Genomic DNA, 23,711 nt, shown 5'->3' with positions numbered 1-23,711 from the left:
TCCTCTGAAAGCAAATCTTCTCAATATAAATACCTATCTATGAGGAAAGTTAAAAGAATATGATCATTAAGAAATAATAGTTTGTTATAAAGCAGAAACTAACAAACCATCGTAAAGCAATTATACTCCAATAAAGATGTTAAAAAAAAAAAGAAAGAATAGTATTCTTTCAAAGATAAGTTGATTGTAATAATTCATGCTATTGGATTGTTTTAACTTAATATATTTTTAATCACTAAATATACTCACTGGTGCATTCCCTTTCCTCAAATGTGAAAAGATACTATCAAATGATTCTTTAAAATGGTCTCTTATAACATTTTTGGTTAAAGTAAACAGCCAGAATCGGTCATTATCATTAATGAGACGATCATAAAACACTCGGAGAACCTCATGCACAAACAGACGGATCATAGTGTGCTTGCTCTGCACGGCATCTCTTTCAATGAGCAAGCAGCCCCGGATGACACGTGAAAAATCCCGCAAGTTGAAAGTGTAATGAGATTTTGTGGGAGTGGGCAAAAGATTTTCCATGGATTGTTTATATATCTGAATATGAAAAAAGCAACAAAGCAAAAATAAAATGCTTATAATCAGCAAAGTCAATAATACAAAGCCAAAAACAATGTAATATACTGTAAAAGACAGTATATTATATAAAATATTTTATTTATCCTATCAGATCATATTGACTTGGAAAATTGTATAGTACTGAGTCTAATATAGCACATATCTATTTCTTTTGGTTTATAGCAATCAACCAGGCATTACAAAGTTGAGGGAACTTATTATTATCTGATTCCATCCAAGCTCAAGAAGTGACAAAGCTTTTATTTCCCAGTAATTATGGTTGTTCCATTTAAAGGCAAATGACCTGGGATTAAATAGTTAACAAAAACTTTAGTAGAAAGTGAAATCAGATAACTCATTCTGAAGCGTTCAAAATGAAGAGGATGATGAAACAATTTTCTTTGATCACCACTGGCTTCAAAACAAATCAACGTGTTCTCTCCCTTCCCTTCTCTCTCTTGTTTTCTCTCTCCCCTCTCCTCCTATCTTAATTGGCTATAATATCAAAATGAAGTATATTTTTACTACAAGCTGAATTCACCAAATGAAGTTTAACATCCTCTTTAAGAAAGGTAAATTAAACCTTTTATAATATAGCCTGAAAAAAAATCCAAATGAAATTATTTTTTATTTATATATGTTCTCTAATTCATCTCCCCTTATCTCCACACATGGTAGGTCTACAATACATCAAAGACAAAAAAAAAGAGGATCCTTTCTGTATCCTCTTTTGCCTAACCAACTCCCCTCTCTTTCCAGGAGATGCCTGAAATATAACTACCATATTTTATAAATAGAAGAACTCTTCTGTATAAGTACAGAAATTATAATAATGTACTATCTCTTTGCTCATAGTTTCTCTATTTTAACAACCCAATTTTCCACCAGAACAGGGGCAGAAGAACTTTAGAAAGATACAGTGCTCTTGGAAACTGATGGAATGATTCTAGGGAGCTTTTTGCTTCTGGTTGCAGTGATGCCAAAGTGAACCCCACTGTATCAAGGCTCCAGAAAGCTTAGTTCAATGAGATTATCTTAAATTTAAAATTAAAATTTTAAATTACCTTAAATACATTTTTTTTCCCTTTTACCATCAGCGATGAGGCTGGCTCTGGCCTCTGAGCAGAAGCAGGTAACACACCCTGAATAAGTTAAGGGCTGCTCTTTGGCCATATGGGCAATCTTGTTTTCTAGTCCCACCTTTGTATTCTATTTTTTTTTCACTGCTACTCCTAAGTTATGTGGTCTGGCAAAAATAATGTATTCATAAGCTTCTTAAGTTTCTTTTTTTTTTTTTTTTTTTGACACAACATGAAGAATGGGAGGGAAGAGAGAGAAGGGAAAATTAGTAAATACTAGAGTAGGAACCCAACAATTAGGGAAACACCCACAGTATGGCAGATATTTGTTCTGGATGATTTCCTTATAATAACCTTGTGAAATAGGTATTATCTCCCATTTTAGTGATTAAAAAGTAGGTTTCTGGAAGGTCAAGTTACTTGCTCAAGGCCAGATAGCTAGGAAATAGCAGTCAAGACTCAAACCCAGTTAGATTCCCCAATTTCAAAGCCTATGATCTTCCTGTTCTCAAGTCTTCCTAACAGCTTCTCTGACACTGAAGACTAAAATGGCTAAGGGAAAAAAGAAGTTAAAAAAAAACAAAAAGGAAGGATTAAATAAGGATATATGTAGTACTAAAACATTCTATTGCATTCTTTGCTCACCTCCATAGTCCCATTGACAATTTGGTTCCCAACTAAAAAGTACTCTGGAGGAAATTCTCGAGTCCTAAGGTAGAATGCTACAATTGATGAGAAGATTCGGACCATGGTTTCATCACTAAAAGTATTAATAGTGCAGATGTTGAAATGTCTAATAAAACGGGGAGTGACTGGATTTCTTCCACCACCTGGAAGGCCCATGGCAGCAATCAGTTCTATGTCAACCAACGTGATTTTACTTGTGTCCTTAAGGTCATACCTTGAAAGCACATAAAAATTCCAAAACAATCAGTTATAAAGCCAACAAGATGGATTGAAAAGTAGATCTCCTTAGAAAATTAATCTGATTTTAGCTTCTTTAAATGGAAGAAGATTAGATAATGCTTGGAGTAAGAGAGAAGTTTTTTTTTAAGGATTTCTATAATCTTTATTTCTTTTTTTTTGAATTGAGGTATAACTGACATAACATTATATTAGTGTCCGTGTACACCGTAATGATTTGATATTTGTCCAAATTGTAAATTGATCACCACAATAAGTCCAGTTAACATTTGTCACCATACATAGTTACAAAATTTTTTTTCTTGTGATAACTTTCAAGATTCACCCTCCTAGCTACTTTCAAATATGCGATACAGTATTATTAACTATAGTCACTATGATGTACACTACAGCCCCTGACTTACTCATTTTATAACTGGTAATTTGTACCTTTTGACCCTCTTCACCTATTTTGCTCCCCCTATCCCCCACCTCAGGCAACCATCAATCTGCAGAGAAAACTTGTTTTAAAGCAGCACTCTATTTCTCCTTTCAGTGACACTGATTCTGTTGCCCAGATTCTGAGTATCTAGAAGGTCCCTTCCTCTTGCTCTTGCCTTTCTTTTTTTCAGTTCTTTCCAATTTGACTCTCCTTTGCCTCTTCACACTCCAAATCCAGAAGTATGGATGAGAGATCAATCTTTTTTGTGGATGGTTACAGGTAAATGACAATATGTCCCACTTTGCCTAGGACAATTGTTGTTTGTGCCTGTCCTGTAGTAACTATTAACACTCCCCTTTTTCTCTCAGAAATATCCTGGTTTGAACAATAAACTATATACCTATTCTACTTACAGCTAAGTCCTGATTTCTTTTTCTCATCTCAAATCTTATCTTCGGAGCACAAAAGGATGTATAAATAGAACCTATACACAATTTTGTTATATAAAAAGAGACCAATTAGGGAATAACAAAGCTTCAAAGAAGTTTTAATCAGAAGGGGTATACAAATGACGCAGTTTAGCTGGAACCACTCAAAGTGAAAAGCTGCTTATTTCCAACAGGTCATAAAGTCCTTTAATATTGAAGTTCTTGCAAAAAAGGGGGGTGGTTATGGAAGAAATCTATACAGCCAGTTCTTAGTCTAAAAGTACCATAGAAAGTATGAAAATATGACTTGATTTTTGGCAACAACTCTAGTAACTGTCAGTAAAGGACTGGTTAAGTAAATTATAGCAAGATCCACAAAACTAAACAGTATTAAAAGGCAACAAAATGAATGAGACAGACAAATAATATCGATAAATATTTAAATGCAAATAAGTTGCAAAAACATTATATGTAATATGGGTCTTTTTTAAATAAAAATATATTTATATAGAAAAAAACCTTGGAAGAATAGGGAATAAACTATTAACAGTGGTTATCTCCTGGAGGCAGGATTCCAAGGGCATGCAATAACAACAAGAAAAATATAATCCCAAAATATGACTTAGCTTCACAGTTAGGTTACCCTTGCCTTGAAATAAAAATCATGGCATATTAGGGATTAGGAAAGTATTTTAACAGGAGGAAATGAAGAATTATTAATCTGAACTAAAAGATACAATGTCTTATTTGTTGGAAACTAACCATGTCATCATAAAATAGGGTGGGAGGAATGGAAGAATTATCTATGAAATTGCTGTCAAAACCAAGTCATCCCAAGGATACAGTAGTCCCAAATAGTTATAGATAATATAAAGAATTTTAAAATGGTAGAAACATAGGGTGCTGATTTACGGTTACTTAGGTTGGAGACTACCCACAAATTCTCAGTGCTGGGTGATGGTAAAAGATGTAATTTGTAAATTATATTTAATAATTGAAAGTAGTAGATAAAAAGGACAAAATTTAATACTAGATTATTCTTCCATGGTATAAAAAGGTATAGAAAAGTCTTCTAAAATTTTCTTTATAGGAAAATCTGAGCAACCATTTTCTTTCATAAGTAATTTGAGAAAATGTATTATTTTGATGTGAGAAATTAAAATAGAAAAAGAGAACAAGAAATAACTTCAGCATGGCTACTTAAGACTTTAATTAAATAGTTACCAATTCCCACAGTCAAAAAACTGTCGTAATAATTCAATAGGAGGTTGAGCTCCATATTTCTCCAATGCAGGCATATTCATGTCATCTATAAAAATTATGCACTTCTTTCCCATAGGTGGTCCAAAAACTCCTTTGCGTCTTTTATCCAGCCTAGCCATAATAATGTTCTAAAATTTTAAAAAGAAATAGTAGTATATTTAAAGCCATACTTAACACCAGAAAAAAAAAAAAGAAATTTAACAGTCTAATTATGTAAGGAAATAATGCCAAGCAACACTATGTGCATGTTTATTCATTTATATTTATTCATTTTAGGGTTATACCAAACTTCATATTCAACATCATTCAGAGAGCATATATTGAAATCCTTCTATGTGCTCAGAATTGTTACATGTTTATATGTAACCAATTGTTACACCTATTTATATATTTATATTGTATACACACATATGCACACACACACAAAAAATATTTTCTATATTGGATACCCCAACATATCTATTAACTTTAACTTAATATCTAAAAGCACTAATCTAAATCTGTAGTATTTTGAAATTAGGGAATTCTACTGGCTTAAAACAATGAAAATGAGCACCATAGATCAGGAGAGAATGGACAGATATAAATTTAGGAATGGATGATAAAAATGGTGATTAGAAAAGATCTCATGCAGTACTTTCATCTTGGTACCTCTGGGGGTAAAGGGTGGGATGCACAGTTTCCTGTCACAGAAAGTCATACAATAAACAGTATATGGTTTGAAAGATCTTTCACTGACAGAACTTCAGCAGGCAGCAAATACCCCTAGGGAACCATCTAGGAGAATCTCGAAAGAACAAGTTTTCTCTCTCTCTCTCTCTCTCTCCCCTTGTCTCCTTCTCTCTCCCCTTCCCTCTCTCTCTTCCACCCTCCCTCCCTTCTCCTTTACTTCTCCAGTTAAGAAATCAATTGTTGCTTCTTGGGCTTGAAAAAAATGATGACAAAGCTCAACAATTCAGTATTAATGCAAAAATGCTCTCTTGAACTTTTGTCCTTAAAATCTGATTTTTAAAACTTACTTGTAATGCCAAAAAGAAATTTTGAAGTTTTATTTAAATTCATAGAGGATTTACACAGCTACTCATTTAAAATACAGTTTTAAATGCTAATCAAAAAGGCAAAAAAATTAATAACTATAGATCCATGTTTCTGGCTTTTAACTAACCTGAACCTGATTGGCACTGGTCCGTGCGGAGAAATTAACATAAAAAGGAAAGTACAGGTCCTTTTCCAAGTGATTCATCAGCTTATTCTTCACATACACTGATTTTCCTGTACCCGTCGGACCCACAAAAAGTAGCGGCCTTAATGAAACAGTGAACATATCATTCAAAAGGAGAAAAAGTCAGAATACATTTCAATTAGAGGAGGCTGGATTTAGTTGAAAACCTAAATAGTAATCAAATCAACTTCATCCAAAAACTCACATTTCAATTTATCATTGTAATTTCATAAAAGACCGGTGAAAGTAACAATTGGCACACAGTTTTGCTTACTTACTGAAATTTAAATAGTAACAAACTATTATTTGAACAAATGTAACATTGCTATATGCAAAAACACTCATAAAACGAGTAGTAACATGCTTAACTTTTCAGAAAAAAAAAAAAAGTCAAAGTTTGTCTCCTCAGAAAAGTGATGTATTTGTACTTTTTAGTTAGAGATACAGGCAAGAGGGTGCTGTGTGGAATAGACTAATAGGATGATGACAATAAGAGAGGTTGAAAGTGTTTCGCAGTTATCTCAATAGCACAAAGTTTTTGTGAGAAACTAAATAACAATGAATTCTAAAGGTAACGGTTATATATGCCCATTAACAGCATTTTTGAATCAAGTCAGTGTTACTAACTGAAAATACTTGTCTAAAAGCAAACTCTAAGGAATTCCCTATTCCAAGGGTTTCAAAAGCAGGGTTTCTCATTTTTGAGTGGTCTGAACTAATTTTAAAGGGAAAAAAAAAATCCTAAGAGTTTATGTTCACAGAACCCTGGAGAATCCCAGTTTGAGACATACTGAATTAAAAATTAAATACTGTCATTTTAATTGACAACTTGGCATCACATGCTACATAAAGACAAACACAAAGGCTGGCACTAAAACTGAGCAGCAGTAATCAGGTATAAAGAGTCATCTATATGACCCAAATAATGATAATATTAATTTTTAAAATTATCATTGACGTAGAAACATAAAATTAATACTATAAACAAAAAAAGATCATTTAGAACTACAGTGATGCCTGAGAATTCATCTACGCTTTCCAGTCTGAATAACATGCTATGGAAACCTATTTATTAAAATAATTTTACTAAATAAACACTGTTCTTAACTTGAGGTCCATGGATCAAACTGAAGAAATTCTTAGACAATATTGAGAGTTTGTGAACTTAGATGACATAGAGTTTATACCTTTACTTTCACTACCCTTAACTAAAATGGAGCAATTTATAATATAGTACCTGTGTACTTTATTATCAACAATAATATTGTTAATATTTGTCATCAATAGAAATCATAGATATTATACTAAATATTACAATTGTTAGAGATATCTCAAAAATATCACTTATGCCCATTGCTTCTTCAAAATTATGATCATCATCAGACTCACTGCTGGATCTTATTATTTAATGTGTTAATAAAAAGCACATTATTACTACTATAGCTCAAATTTGTTCAATATTTTAATAAATATATTTTAATATGTGGTTTGCTTTATAATCCTATGTTTGTACTTATTCATTCAAAAGCATTATTCTGACAAATGGTTCATGGAACAAGAGAATTCCTGTACCAGGAATTCCCCAGCATTGACAAGTACTTTCCTTGCTTAATGAAGTTTTTAATATTAGCCTCTAAATGCAAAAATGCAACTATGGGTACAAAATAGGGGTAAAATAATGTTCCCTCATAAGCTATTTTTCTTTTTTTTAATAAACAGGATAAAACTGTCACAAAATTCACGCAGAAACAGGTTCTTCATCAAAAACAAATAAACCATGACATTCATGCATATAATGTAAGCTTGTCCAGTTTAAATAATATTTTTAAAATAATTTTATTTATTTATTTTTAAATTTTTGGCTGCATTGGGTCTTCATTGCTGTACGCAGGCTTTCTCTAGGTGTGGCGAGCGGGGGCTACTCTTCGTTGTGGTGCGTGGGTTTCTCATTGCCATGGCTTCTCCTGTTGTGGAGCATGGGCTCTAGGTGTGTGGGCTTCAGTACTTGTGGCCCACAGGCTCAGTAGTTGTGGCTGACAGGCTCTAGAGCGCAGGCTCAGTAATTGGGGCACATGGGCTTAGTTGCTCCGTGGCATATGGGATCTTCCCAGACCAGGGCTTGAACCCATGTCCCCTGCATTGGCAGGCAGATTCTTAACCACTGCACCACCAGGGAAGCCCCAGTTTAAATAATATTAATGATAAATTATGGCTAGTGTTTCAAAGAAAAATAACTATAAAAGTGTTATTAAGAAAATTGGTATGGATATGTCTATGGTACGTGCTAGGCTTTTCATCTTTTTTGATGTGCTTTTCTTATTTAAGTCTGAGTCTTTTATGCTCATCTTAAGTTATGAAGAACTAGCATAGGACAGATCTCAAAAATGCCAAATGGGAAAATGTGGATCATGGTTAGTCTGATCCCTCAGGAATACAATGAACCTGTGAGTTGAATGCATACCTTTTTAACAGTAACACTGTAACTGACTTTTAATCTGCTATTACAAATAAAAGAAATAAAAGATGGCTTATGAGGCAACAAAGTATGATGGTAAAGACTTTGAAGTGGGCAATAGGAAACCTGGATTTCAGGTTTACCACTAGTAACAGATGTCACTATGGAAATGTCAATTAGTCCCTCAGGGTCCTAGTTATCTGAAAATGGATGACCTCAAAGTTCGCTTCAAAAGTCCTATGATCCTGGGCTTCCCTGGTGGCACAGTGAATAAGAATCCGCCTGCCAATTCAGGGGACATGGGTTCGAGCCCTGGTCTGGGAAGGTCCCACTTGCCACGGAGCAACTAAGCCCGTGCACCACAACTACTGAGCCTGCTCTCTAGACTCCGCAAGCCACAGCGACTGAGCCTGCGTGCCACAGCTACTGAAGCCCGTGCGCCTAGAGCCCGTGCTCCGCAACAAGAGAAGCCACTGCAATGAGAAGCCCGCACATCACAACAAAGAGTAGCCCCCACTCGCCGCAACTAGAGAAAGCCCATGTGCAGCAACAAAGACCCTACACAGCCAAAACTAAATAAAAATTTAAAAAATTATTTTAAAAAATCCTATGATCCTATTAGAAAGGTACTATAATATTTAAAATGCATGCTTATAATAGAGTTTCTTACTTTGCATAGGTAATACTCAAATCCATTAGAAATGTATATCTAATTGTATCCATTGTAGGGACTATGATATCTTGAATCTTGACACTTTTATCTCCTAAATTAGTACTTTTAATTAATTCATTCCAGTGGATCCAGCGACCTCGGTTTTTCAACTATAAGAGAACATAAATTTTAAAGTATTATAACCATGCACTTGCTATCTAAAAGGCTCTTTTTAGCACAGTTATCATATTTGCTTTTAAAAACTTTATAGCCTTTTCCTCCTTTTTATTGTGAAATACAGTGGCTTCTCTTGTTGTGGAGCATGGGCTCTAGGCACGCGGGCTTCAATAGTTGCGGTGCATGGGCTCAGTAGTTGTGGCTCGCAGGCTCAGTAGTTGTGGCTTGCGGGCTCTAGAGTGCAGGCACAGTAGTTGTGGCACATGGGCTTAGTTGCTCCGCGGCCTGTGGGATCTTCCCAGACCAGGGATCTAACCCGTGTCCCTTACATTGGCAGGTGCATTCTTAACCACTGTGCCACCAGGGAAGTCCCTGTCCTCTTAACACTCTAATCTTTCCAGACTGCCTTCAAGATGTCCTTGTGCATATATCAAGAATTTATCTGAGAGCCACTCTGATGTGGCTGAAGTTACAATTGACAGGACTTTGGCTTAATGTTTTCATATTTTAAAGTAAATGGGCAATAATCTAACTAGAAACAAAATATCAAATAAACTCATATTTGTTTCTCTAAAATTATTCTCTTTGGCATATTGATCCAGGCTGATATTCAGCCAGGACATATTGGAATGGCTGGACTGATTGTTACATTATTGAAGTTCTTCTGAACCAGGGGCTAAATAGCTGCTGTCTTGATACCCTAAGTGATCCTGATTAGGGAATCCACCCTCCCCCACACAGATATCTTCCTCTCCAAGTTGTCCTGCCCTTCCCTGGAGATCCTAAGGCCTCTCACCATCAATCAACAAAAGAGTTAGCACCTGGCAAAGAGGGAGGTCTCTTGGACTCCAGTGCTATGGCTGGCATCTAAGAATCTTTAAATATTTTCTGGCAAGTTGTATATGTATATGGTTTGTGTCTGGGTGACGGTAATTTTGCAAGTTTGGGTGAGTGTTTCTTCAGTAATTCATATTCTTAATTTCTTAGGTTTTAGCTTTTATTTTTATCAAAGTTATTTATGCACTATTTTAGAGTCAAAAGTATACAAGGTTAGGGAAAAACAGCAGTTTCCCACTCTTTTCTCCTCTCTAACAGCAACTACCTTTGCCTCTTTAAGCTGGATATTTTGATATTTACCTTCAATTCTTAAAGAATATGCTTGTGTTATCACTTCTTGATTTTTTAGTTTTAGAGGTTATTCTATTCACTTCCCACTGTGACTAATGAGGATGAAACTCTCTTTCTGGTCATATTCTTAAAATTCTGTGTTAACATGGTTTTAGGGAAAGATTTCTGCACTGGCAATCAGGAGAGCTGGGTACAAGTCCTGACTGTGCTAGTCAGTTGTATTTCTAGGTTTAGGTAAAATTGTAATAAGTCTCTATCCAGATCTTATGGCTCTGTGAAGTAAAATTTGCATGAATCAAATAATTATGCAAATGCTTACTGTTTAAAAGAATCTTCTGGTGAATTCTTTTTTAAATTGGAGAAAATAGATTTAATTTAAATCTGAAATTATAAAATATTCTCAAAATAAGTTTGTCTATACTGTCCACAAGTTATAGGAGTTAACTGAAGAGAAGGGACTAAAATGCTAACCACAGGAGTCAAAGTAACTCTAGGATGGGAACCCACTTTTGACAGCTGATCTAAGACTTTGTGTTTTACAGCTTATCATAACAAGCATTTTATATCATACCTCATACATGTAGTCATAGACTAGGCCTTTTTCATCAAAGTGGCATTCCCATTTACCCACAGAGTCAGGTATTGGGTTGCTTTCATCTTTTCCCAATATGACTAATCGTATGTAAATGTCAAAAACAATGCGACCATCTGTATCACAACTTCCTCCAATGGACCAAATCAAAGAAAATATAAAGCAAGCCTGTTGGTTAAAAAGAAAAATTAATTTAAACTATTTAAAAGGAAATTTTAACAGATTAACTAAAATATAGTACATTAAGTTCTAATTAATCTACTTGGAAAAGGTCAGATTTACAAATAAAGTAGAATGGAGCACATCTAAGTCACGTAACGAATCATTCCTCTGGCACTATGTATCTAAATTAAAATTCTCATGCCAAATGACCTAGGAATTTCTCTTTTAGGAGTTTATCTTCAAATATATTCCCACTGGACAAAACGATATATGTACAAGAATATTTACTGCAACACTGTTTGTGGTAGCAAAATATCTGAAGCAACCCAAATGTTCTTCAATAGAAGTCAGCTTAATTGGAATATGCTACATACGCTGGAATACATGTAGCTATTTAAAAAAAAAGGTAACCCAATACTGATATGGAAAGATCTCCAAAATATATTGTGAGAAAAGATGCAAATCAGTATGTATAGTATGCTAACATGTATAAAATATGTATACATATAGAAGAGGATATGTATCAAATATCTCTAGCAGGCTACATGAGGCACTGGTAATAGTGGTTGCCTTGAGGGTGGCTGGGGGGCTGGTATGGGTGGAAAACTTACTTTGCTCTTTTGAATTTTGCTCTAGGTACATGCCTTATCTAGTTAGAAAAATCTTTCAAATATATTTTGGGAGAAAATTTTCTGTGGCAACAAAGTGAAGGGAAAACCATGGGAGGGGAACTGCTATTACCACAGAGTAGAATAGAAGATAGATTGAAAGAGGAGATCGAGGTATTTGAGAATAAGGTGGTGGATAGGAAAGTAGCATAGACCAGGGAAGAGTACAGAACACCTCTTTCCTTTGGCTCCCTGAGAGCCTTATTCTCTGCCATTCTCTATGATCTCTAGACATTAACTAACCTGGACCACTGACTCCTTCCTACATATATCCTCTATGAATTCTGCCTGCAATGCTCCACCCAGCTGGTTGGATGCCTGCTCCTAGTCTTTCATAGCCAGTTTGTTGTAGCCTACACTCTAGCTTAACATTTAGACAAGATCAATTCACCTGAAGTCCATATTGGTTTAATATTGTCACCTTATTAAGTGTTTATCAAATTATGATCTTTCATAAGTAATAGGGTGTTTTGATTCATTCTGACATATTTTACTTTCTCTAAATCGTTTTTTAAATCAGAATACCAGGTCAGGGCAACTTTAATGTCTTCAGGTATTCTTTTGGTGCTCACCAAAAAACAGCTCTAGGTCTTGTAATGTCTTTCTCAACACAAGTATCATTTGCCAGAGGCATATTTTATTCCATAATTAAAAAACACAGTAAGTATAAAACCAACCATAATCCAAACACGAATGTGCTTGCTGGTAGGATCGTTTTCTACCACGTTACAGAGGAGTACTTCAAAGAGGCGTGTGAGAGATACAACTACATTGCTATCGCTTGTAGGAATCAGTTCCTTCAAAGTGAAAAGAATAAGATACTTTACTTTCATCTTATTTACATAATAAAAGAAAATAAACATTTCATTTAAAAAATGTAGTTTTCCTAAGGTCTTTATAAAATTTAAACTTAAGGAATTTAAATTGTAGGCATGATAAAAATCTCTCAAATATTTTAGTCTAGCATATTACATTACACAGTTGTGCAAAACATATTCTTATTCTGAATTCTTTGAGAAATGAAAACTAGTCAGAGAATAAACAATGCTCTAGAGATAGTAGAAAAGAAGTTTATAACACCCATTTATTCATCTGTTTATTCAACAAACATTTATCAAAAACACAGTATACCTATATACCAAGCTAGGAGATATGAAAATAAAACACATGATCTCTGAAAAGAAGTGATATTGAAATTAAATAGACTAAAATAATATGGTATAATAATGACATGACAGAGTTAAGTCCCAAGGTAGTGGGAGGCTACTAGATTACTTGGGATAAACAATTAGCCCAGACCCAGGTAGGAAGACAAGGAGGGAAATAGGAGAGGAATAATCAAGGAAGATTTCCCAAATGAAGGAATAGCTGAGATGAATTTGGAAGGAAAGTGTGAGTTAACCAGGTGCAGAAGGGAATAATGTTCAAGGCAGGGGAAACAACATATATACAGACATGGAGATGTGAGTGGACACAGAGTATTAAAGGGATTCTGTAGGATGTGAAAAGAGGGTGTGAGAGAGGAATGGCAAGAAATAAAACCTGAGAAGCAGACAGGGGTCAGATCTTGAAAGGCTTTATAGGCTATGTTAAGGATGTCATGCTAAGACGAAGAGGGTTCCAATGGAGGGTTTTAAGTAGGGGAGTAAATGGAATGAATTTGTGTTTTGGAATCCTCATTCTGGTAGCAGGATGCAGACTGGACCAGAGTAGCTCTATTGTACTGATTCGGGTAGGAAATGATGAAGGTCAGAACTGAAGATATTATGACAGGATGAAGTGGGGTGGTCAGAGGAACTGTGATGGAGAGAAGACAGATATGAAAGTTAGCAATGAGGGAAAAATCAATAGATGCTGGGGACTAACTGGCTATGGAAAATATGGGAATGAATTATGAAAAGAAAATCTATCACTCATTATCAGAAAGATGAAGTTTATTTATTTTTTTGCGGTATGCGGGCCTCTCCCACTGCGGAGCACAGCCTCCGGACGTGCAGGCCCAGCGGCCATGGCCCACGGGCCCAGCCGCTTCGCAGCACGTGGGATCCTCCCGGACCAGGGCACGAACCCACGTCCCCTGCATCGGCAGGCGGACTCTCAACCATTGCACCACCAGGGAAGCCCCTATTTCGTATTTTTTACCACGTATAGTATTAGCTTTAAAATTTTAAAAACTGAAAAATGATTATTTGTATATTTTTTCTATGAGATGTTGTACAGAATCTTCATAAAGTGAAATTGTCTTCTTTTATTTTATGCAGGGTATTTTTCCTATCTCCAAAATAGTATTTTAGGATGAAAATCTACTGAATACTCTTTTCCCTTCTCTATTATGTGGTGGTCCCCAAAAAGATATATCCACATCCTAATCCCAGGAAGCCACAAAGGTGATCTTATTTGGAAAAAGGGTCTTTGAAAATGTAATTAAGTTAAAGTCTCAAGATGAGGAGATCATTCTGGATTATCTGGTGGGCCCTAAATTCAAAGTCATAAATCCTTATAAAAGTCACATAGTGGAGAGACACACAGAGTAGAAGGCCATGTGAACATGAAGAAAAAGACTAGAGTTATGCAGGCACAAGTCAAAAAAAGGCTGGAGCCAAAAGAAGCTGGAAGAGATAAGTAAAGAGTCTCTCTTAGTGCTACCAGAGGAAGCACATTCTGGCCAACACCTTGATTTCAGACTTCTGGCCCCAGAACTGTGACAGAATAAATTTCTGTTGCTTTAAGTCACCAAGTGTGTAGTAATTTGTTACAACAGCCCCAGGAAACTAACACAATATGTAAAGTTTTCTCACAAAATACTATATGTATATGTGAGTTTTTAAAGATATATATTTAAAATCCTTTTATTATTTATTTATTTTTTGGGCGGGGGGGCACTTGGCTTGTGGAATCTTAGTTCCCTGACCAGGGATTGAAGCCAGGCCCTGGCAGTGAAAGCACCAAGTCCTAGCCACTAGACTGCCAGGGAATTCCCTAAAATAATTTTAAAATATGGAATTTTTAAATCTTTAGTCATGATAGTTTTAATCCAAAGAGTATAGCTGGAATAAATTTTACCTCTGGGTTATTCGGATGTAACTTCAGCAATATAAAACCACAGCGTGGTGGGGACTTCTCTGGTGGCGCAGTGGTTAAGAATCCACCTGACAGAGTGAAGTAAGTCAGAAAGAAAAAGACAAATACCGTATGCTAACACATATATATGGAATTTAAGGGAAAAAAATGTCACGAAGAACCTAGGGGTAAGACAGGAATAAAGACGCAGACCTACTGGAGAACGGACTTGAGGATATGGGGAGGGGGAAGGGGGAGTTTTGACAGGGCGAGAGAGAGGCATGGACATATACACACTAACAAACGTAGTAAGGTAGATAGCTGGGGGGAAGCAGCCGCAAGGCACAGGGATATTAGCTCGGTGCTTTGTGACAGCCTGGAAGGGTGGGATGGGGAGAGTGGGAGGGAGGGAGACGCAAGAGGGAAGACATATGGGAACATATGTATATGTATAGCTGATTCACTTTGTTATAAAGCAGAAACTAACACACCATTGTAAAGCAATTATACCCCAATAAAGATGTTTAAAAAAAAAAAAAAAAAAAAAGAATCCACCTGCCAATGCAGGGGACATGGGTTTGAGCCCTGGTCTGGGAAGATCCCACATGCCGCAGAGCAACTAAGCCCATGTGCCACAACTACTGAGCCTGTGCTCTAGAGCCCACAAACCACAACTACTGAGCCCATGTGCCACAACTACTGAAGCCCATGTGCCTAGAGCCCGTGCTCCGCAACAAGAGAAGCCACCGCAATGGGAAGCCCATGCACCACAACGAAGAGTAGTCCCCACTCACCACAACTAAAGAAAGCCCGCAAACAGCAATGAAGACCCAACACAGACAAAAATAACTAACTAAATAAAATAAAATAAAAACCAAAGGTGGATATTGCTATAATGGTGCTGTGTAAAATCACTTTTAATTCAACTATAAAAGCTAAAGGACAAAAGTATTAAAAACAACTATAACTAAATTATGTTAATGGATACATACTATAAATAAATGTTAATTGTGACATCAATAGCCTACAATGTGGGGAAAGGAGGGATAAAAGTGGAGAGTTCTTACATGTAAATGAATTAAGTTGTTATCAGCTTAAAGTACCCTGTTTTAAGAGAATATATGTAAGCTCCTTGGTAACAACAAAGAAAATACGTATAGAAGCTACACAAAAGAAAAAGAGGAATCAAATCCTATCAATACAAAACAAAACAAAACACAAAGGAAGACAGCAAGATAGAAAAGAGGGACAAAAGAACTACAAGATAAACAGAAAATAGTTTTTAAAATAGCAATAGTAAATTCTTTCCTATCAATAGATAGCTCAAATGTAAATAGGTTAAACTCCCCAGTAAAAAGATATAGAGCAGCTGAATAGATAAAAAAAAACGAAGATCCAACTGTATGGTGTCTATAAGAAACTCACTTTAGATTTAAGGACACACATAGGCTGAATATGAAGGGATGGAAAAAGATATTCCATGCAAACTGTGACCAAAGGAAAGCAGAAATGGCTATACTTAAATAATATGAAGTAGACTTTAAGTCAAAAACTATCTCTAGAGACAAAGAAGGTTATTATTACATAATGATAAAATGATCAATTGAATAGGAAGATAAAGCAACTGTAAATACATATGCACCCAACATCAGAGCACCTAAGTATATAAAACAAATACTAACTGATATGAAAGGAGAGACTGATAGCTATACAATAATATTAGGAGACTTCAATATCCCATTTTCAATAAGGAATAGAATATCCAGACAGAAAATCAGTAAAGAAACAGTGAACTTGAACACCATAGACCAAATATACCTAACAGATATATACACAACTTTTCACCCAAGAGCAGAAGAATATACATGCTTTTCCAGTGCACAAAGAATACTCTAGGATAGACCCCATGTTAGATCACAAAACAAGTCTTAAGAAACTTAAGAAGATTGAAATTATACCAAGTATCTTTTCTGACCACAATGGATTAAAACTAGAAATCAGAAAAAAAAAAAAGAGAGAAAATTAACAAATATGTGGTAACTAAATAACATAAGTACAACCACTGGGTCAAAGAGGAAATCAAAAAAATATCCTGAGACAAATGAAAATGGAAACAATACATACCAAAACTTATGAGGTACACCAAAAGCAGTACTAAGAGGAAGTTTATAGCAATGAACACTTTCATTAAAAAAGAAAAATGATCTCAAATAAACAATCTAATTTTACACTTCAAAGAACTAGAAAAATAAGAGCAAACTAATTTCACAGTTGGCAGAAGGAAGGAAATAATAAAGATCAGAGTAGGAATAAATCAAATAGAGACTAGAAAAACAATAGAAAAAAAATCAACAAAACTAAGAGTTGGTTTCTTAAAAAAATATATTAAATAAACAAACCCTTAGCTAGACTAACCAAGAAAAAAGAGAGAAGACTCAAATAAATAAAATCAGATATGAAAGAGGAGACATTGCAATGGATGACTCAGAAATAAAAAGAAATAATAAGGAACTATTATGAACAATTATATGCAAACAAATTGGATAATCTAGAAGAAATGGATAAATTCCTAGAAACATACAACCTACCACAACTGAATAGAGAAGAAACAGAAAGCCTGAATAGACCAATAACAGATAAGGAGATTGAAGTCGTAATCAAATACTTCCCAACAAAAACTCCCAGGGCCAGATGACTTCACAGCTTCACAACTCTACCGAACATTCAAAGAAGAATTAATAAAAATCCTTCTCAAACTCTTCAAAAAGTAGAAGTAGAGGGAATACTTCTGAACTCATTCTCTGAAGCCAGCAGCCAGAGAAAGCCGCCACAAGAAAAAAACAAAAAAACAAAAAACTATAGGTCAGTATCTCTGATGAATGTAGATGCAAAAATCCCCAACAAAATACTAGCAAACTGAATTCAACAACTTATCAAAAAGAGAATACACCATAACCAAGTGGGATTTATCCCTGGGATCCTCGGTTGGTTTAACATATGCAAATCAATCAACGTGATGCAACACATTAACAGAATGAAACATAAAACCACATAATCATCCGAAGAGATTCAGAAAAAAACATTTGACAAAGTTCAAAATCCATTCATGATAAAAATCCCTGCAACAAAATAAAGGCCACTTATGAAAATCCCAGAGTTAAAATCATAATTGGGTAAAACTGAAAGCTTTTCCCCTAAGATCTGGTACAAGGCAAGGATGCCCCCTCTCACCACTTTTATTCAATACAGCGCCAGAAGTACTAGCACAATGAGACAAGAACAATGAGACAAGAAAAAGAAACAAAAGACATGCAAATCAGAAAAGAAGAAGTAAATTTATCTCTCTTTGCAGATGACATAATCCTATTTGTAGAAACCCTAAAGACTCCACGGAGATGGGAGGGAAGGGGGACACAACATTTTAGAATTAATAAATTCAATAAAGCTGCAGGATACAAAACCAACTCACAAAAATCAGTTGCATTTCTTTTCATCAACAATGACCTATTTAGAAAGGAAATCAAGAAAACAATCCCATTTATGATAGCATCAAAGGAATAAAATACTTAAGAATAAATTTAACCAAGGATGTGGAATATCTGTACACTGAAAACTATAAAACAGTAATGAAAGAAACTGAAGACACAAATAAATGGGAAGATATTCTGTGCTCAAGGATTGGAAGAATGTCCATCCTACCCAAGTGAGCTACAGATTCAATGCAATCACTATCAATATTCCAATGACATTTTTTACAAAAATAGAAAAACCAATTCTAAAATTTGTATGGAACCACAAAAGACCTCAAATAGCCAAAGTAATCTTAAGAGAGAAGAGTAAAGTTGGACACATCACACTTCCTGGTTTCAAATTATATTACAAAGCTCTAGTACAAAACAGAATGGTAGAGGCATAAAAACGGACATATAAACCAGTGGAACAGAGTAGAAATAAACCCAACCATATATGGTCAGCTGATCTTTGGCAATGGTGCCAAGAATATACAATGAGGAAAGGATAGTCTCCTTAATAACTGGTGTTGAAAAAACTGGATGTCCACATGTAAATGAATGAAATGGGACCCTTACCTTGCACGAGACATAAAAATCAGCTTGAGATGGATTAGACTTAAATGTAAAACCTGAAACCATAAAACTCCTAGAAGAAAACATGGTGGTGGGGGTGGGGAAGTTCCTTGACATTGGCTTGGCAATGATTTTTTTGGATATGACATCAAAAGCTCAGGCAAAAATACAAAAATAAACAAGTGGGACTACATCAAACTAATAAGCTTTTCCGCACAGCAAAGGAAACCATCAAAAAATGAAAAGGCAACCTACTGAATGGGAGAAAAATATCTGCAAATCATATATATAATAAGGAATTAATATCCTAAATATATAAGGAATTCATACAACTCAACAGCAAAAACACAAACAACCCAATTTTTTAAATGGGCATAGGACCTGAATAGACATTTTTTTCCAGAGACAACATACAAATGGCCAACACATATATGAAAAGCCACTCAGCCTCACTAATCATCAAGGAAATGCAAATCGAAACCAAAATGAAATATCACCTCACACCTGTTAGGATGGGTATTATCAAAAAGATAAAAGATAATAAGTGTTGGTGAGAATATGGAGAAAAGAGAACCCTCATGCACTGGTGGTGGGAGTGTAAATTGGTCCAGCCATTATGGAAAACAGTGTGGAGGATCCTCAAAAAACTAAAAATAGAACTACCATATGATCCAGCAATGCCTCCTCTAGATACAGCACCCAAAGGAAATGAAATAAGTACCTCAAAGAGATATCTGTGCTCCCATGTTCATTGAAGCATTATTCACAATAGCCTAGATATGGAAACACCTAAGTGTCCCCTGGTGGATGAATGGATAAAGACATTGTGGTATATATATAATGGAATAATATTCATTCTTAAAAAAGAAAATCCTGCCATTTTCAACAACATAAACAAAACCTGAGGACTTTATGCTAAGTGAAATAAGCCAGACATAGAAAGGAAAAAACTGCATGATCTCACTTGTATGCAAAATCTAAAAGCTGAACACATAAAAAGAAGCAGAGAGTAAAACAGGTTACCAGTGGTGGGGAGGTGAGAGAAATGGGGAGATACTGGGCAAATAGTACAAAGTTACATCTATGCAGGATGAATAAGTCTAGAGATCTAATGTACAACATGATGACTTTAGTTAATAATACCTGATACAATATGTACCAGTACTGGAAATTTGCTAAGAGAGTAGATTTCAGGTGCTCTCATCACACACACACAAAAGTATGTTAACTATTTGAGGAGATATGTTAATTAGCTTGACTGTGGTAATCATTTCACTACATATATGTATATCAAATCAACATGTACACTTTAAGTATTATAACTTTTATTTTTTAAATTAAAAAATTAAATGCATTTACACACACACACACACACACCAAGTAGAAGTATAACTAGGGAAATGTAGATAAGATCAATAGATATTATCAATGTCAATATCCTTGTTGTGATATTATAATACAGTCTTACAAAATGTTACCATGGGGAGACATTACGTGAAGTGTATGTGGGATCTCTCTGTATTATTTCTTACAACTGCATGTGAATCATGGATTGTCATAATAAATATTTCAATTTTTTAAAAAAGTGGATACTACAAGTCTAAGGAGAAACTGATTTTAGTTATTTATCCTACCATTCTGACTTTAGACTTAGTCAAACTGAATGGAAAGTAAAGAAATTTCAGTGTATAAGAGAATTATAGTGTTACCTTGCATTTTTTCTTACGAAGACTTAAAGTGGGCTGTATTAACCAGTCAAAAAGTCCTCTCAGAAGAGCTTGATGATCTGGTTCCTGTAGAGGTCCTTTCAGTGAATTCAACCAAGAAGACACAAGTGGTTCCCATCCCAACTGTGAGGGCTCCAAATAAATCATGCCACAGCGGCTTACAGTGGCAGGCTACAGAAAAAAGACAAGTTTTCCTTTACTAATCTTGTAGTTATTAACTAATTCTTTGCATGACTTATAAGGTCCTTCATGATCTGGCTCCTATCTTCCTCTACAGCATTCACATACACTAGATGAAACCATTTGCAGTTACAGTTCCCCAGATATGGCATGGCTCCATGTCTCTATAAGTTATCTTGTCATGATTTGGAATGCCCAGCCCCAACAAGTCTCTGTGGAGAAGTCTTACCCCTCAAAACCAGATCAAACACTCAAACATTTTCCATTGTCGTCCTCCTCTACCCATTCCTCTCTTGGGTGCTCGCCCCCTCCATATTCTTAGAGCACTTAACATGTAGCTCTGTACTGGAATATATATATATTTATTAGCATGGTTCTCATCCTCCCTAAATGAGCATACACTGTGTCTTATTCATCTTTGTATTCCTTGTGCCTAACTCGCTTTCTGACACAATAAAAAGTACTTATTGACAAAGTGAACAAATGAACAAACAAAATAAATGAACAAACAAAAACTACTGTTAGATTAAATTATGAACTTACTGAGGCCTGGGAAAGGTCCATTGCTTCAAAGATGAGACTCATTTGAGGGGACATTTGAATGATTTCTCCACTCATAAGGCAGAGCTGAAGGCAATAATTTTTCAAATGTTTATTTTAAAAAAATCTCAACCTCCTCAGGTAAAAATTTATTCTATTTAAGTATCTCCTATGATATAATGGATTAAGTATTAGAATGGAAGCCAGAAAAAATCTTAATTCTAGGTGTAGTTCTGTCAATTACTTACTATGTAAGCAAATATATAATATCTCTGACTCTCAGTCTCTTCCTCTATAAAAAGGGATAATTTTCCTCTCATAGAATTAAGGGAGAGGGGAACTACATGATATATTGAAAAAAAATAAAATCCTATACAAACGTCAGCTTTTGTTATTAAAAAATTACATGAAATATTCCTGATTTTATAAAGTTGTCATAAGACATTTTTTATTAATAAAAAAAGAGAAATAGAAAAAATAGAGAATACTATGAACACTCACATACCCATCTCGTAGATTTAACCTATGTTAACATTTTGCCATATTTACTTAGTCTTTTTTAAAAGTATTTTAAAGATCATTACAAACATCATGGCATTTCACATCCAAATATGTCAATATTCATCTTTAAAAATAAGGACTTTTCTATATAACCACAAGAACATTATCACATCTAACAAAATTACCAATAATTCCTTAATATCATCTAACACTCAGCCAATACTCAAATCTTCTCAGTTGTACAAATGTCTTTTCAACTGATTGATTCAAACCAAAATTCAATCAAGGACTATGCATTGGGCTTGCCATGTCCTCTTGGTCTCTCTTAATCTAAAACATTCCTCTTTAATCAAATATGTGAAAAACTGAATTTATCAACTGTGTCCTTCCTGTCAAATTCCTATCTTGTCCATTATTATTAAAGCCGTTGTATCCCCTCAATCTCCTTGGCTTCCACCTTTGGAATTATCATTAACTTTTAATAATGTTGGTAATAATTATAAACTGTTGATACCCCAAATTAATTGCATTATTAAGTCTTTAAAATTCTTCCTCTACATTTATTTTTCAGTGCTTCATCTCTGATTCATTACTCTAATCCCAATTTTGCCCCTATCTAGTTCGTCAACAATTCAGCATTTAACATTTCTGGATCTGTTTCTTACCTGTAAAATGAATGAACAGTTTAGTGCTGGATTGTCCAATAAGACAGTCAGTAATCATATGTGGCTATTTATATTTCACTTTAATTAGATAAAATTTAAAATTCAGTTCTTCTATTGCACTTAGCCACATTTTAAATGCTCAATAGCTGCATGTGACTAGTAGCTACCTTATTGGACAGTGCAGATATGTCCATCACTACAGAAAGTTCTATTGGACAATGCTTGTCCAGAATACTTTTAAGTTTCTACCAGGCTGTTTCAGCAAACATTCTCCTTCTTGCTACAAATTTGGGAGGGGGAGTCAACATTCTCCTCGCTCCCCCATGCTATTTCCCAACTACTTCTATTCCATCCTCTATTACAGCCCTTGCTCCTTTGACAACCCCTGCTTGGCTAAAGCCTTTGGCATCTGGCTCAGTCTCTTTCTACTATAACTCTGGCCTGATCCAATGTTCATAAGGGGAAACATCTCATTACAGCACCCCCACCCCCTGCCTCCGGTATTTAACTACCTTGTCTTCACTTACTTCTCCCCTACTCCACTCCAGCCATCTACCTTATCTACCTGGGACCTTCTCTCCTGGAACACTACACAGTTCTGAGCATTCAAGTCTCTGCTCCATCCAGCTCTCTCACTCATTGACTCCTACTATATTTGCTCTTCATTTTCATAGAGATTTTCATATCCCTGTTGTTTTTACTTCTTTCTTTAGGTAGCTTCTGTTCTATGGTCCAGCACTTCTATCGTTCTCATGCCAATATCTTTAAAGTCTTTCTGTATTTCCAGTCTGGCAACATTATCTACACCCACATCCAAGGTGCTTAAATTGGTAGAGAAAATCTCACAAAGGCAGACCTTGGCACTATAGTTTATAATTCATGGTCTTTAACTCCATCAGGTTCTCTATAACACTCAGATATGCTTCTATGTTTTCCCAGGCAGCTGTCTTTCCCATTTTCCATGATGGCTAATTTAAATCTTCCCCTTTCTCCTTGAGTATACAAAGAACCAGGGCCTGCCACTGCACAAAGAAAAAATAAAGCATCAAAAGGATTTGCCTTCAAATTTCCACTATGAAAGCCATACATTCACCTTTCCTGCTCTCCTCTCATCCAATATGAAACAATCCTTCCATTTGGCTCTGAATCCTTAGACTTGACTGGACTGATTAACCCCTCTCTTCTGAATCATCACTATTTCTCCTCTCTTTA

The 23,711-nt window shown here is 35.2% G+C and overlaps 1 protein-coding gene across 1 annotated transcript in view; it reads right to left on the bottom strand.

Annotated features, from left to right (window-relative positions):
• Positions 1–23,711, bottom strand: part of DNAH12 (dynein axonemal heavy chain 12) — a 235,342-nt gene that overhangs the window by 74,759 nt on the left and 136,872 nt on the right. The window contains exons 34-42 of the mRNA XM_032647909.1: positions 21,337–21,420; positions 20,596–20,784; positions 12,419–12,538; positions 10,891–11,079; positions 9,033–9,184; positions 5,851–5,989; positions 4,647–4,813; positions 2,295–2,550; positions 250–549 (exon numbers count right to left, since the gene is read on the bottom strand). Of these exons, the coding sequence (XP_032503800.1) occupies positions 250–549; positions 2,295–2,550; positions 4,647–4,813; positions 5,851–5,989; positions 9,033–9,184; positions 10,891–11,079; positions 12,419–12,538; positions 20,596–20,784; positions 21,337–21,420 (1,596 nt within the window). The remainder of the gene's footprint in view (positions 1–249; positions 550–2,294; positions 2,551–4,646; positions 4,814–5,850; positions 5,990–9,032; positions 9,185–10,890; positions 11,080–12,418; positions 12,539–20,595; positions 20,785–21,336; positions 21,421–23,711) is intronic.

This window comes from Phocoena sinus, chromosome 11 (genome assembly GCF_008692025.1).
Source record: "Phocoena sinus isolate mPhoSin1 chromosome 11, mPhoSin1.pri, whole genome shotgun sequence".
NCBI classification, from domain to species: Eukaryota; Metazoa; Chordata; class Mammalia; order Artiodactyla; family Phocoenidae; genus Phocoena; species Phocoena sinus.
This window is presented reverse-complemented; position numbering and strand designations above follow the sequence as displayed.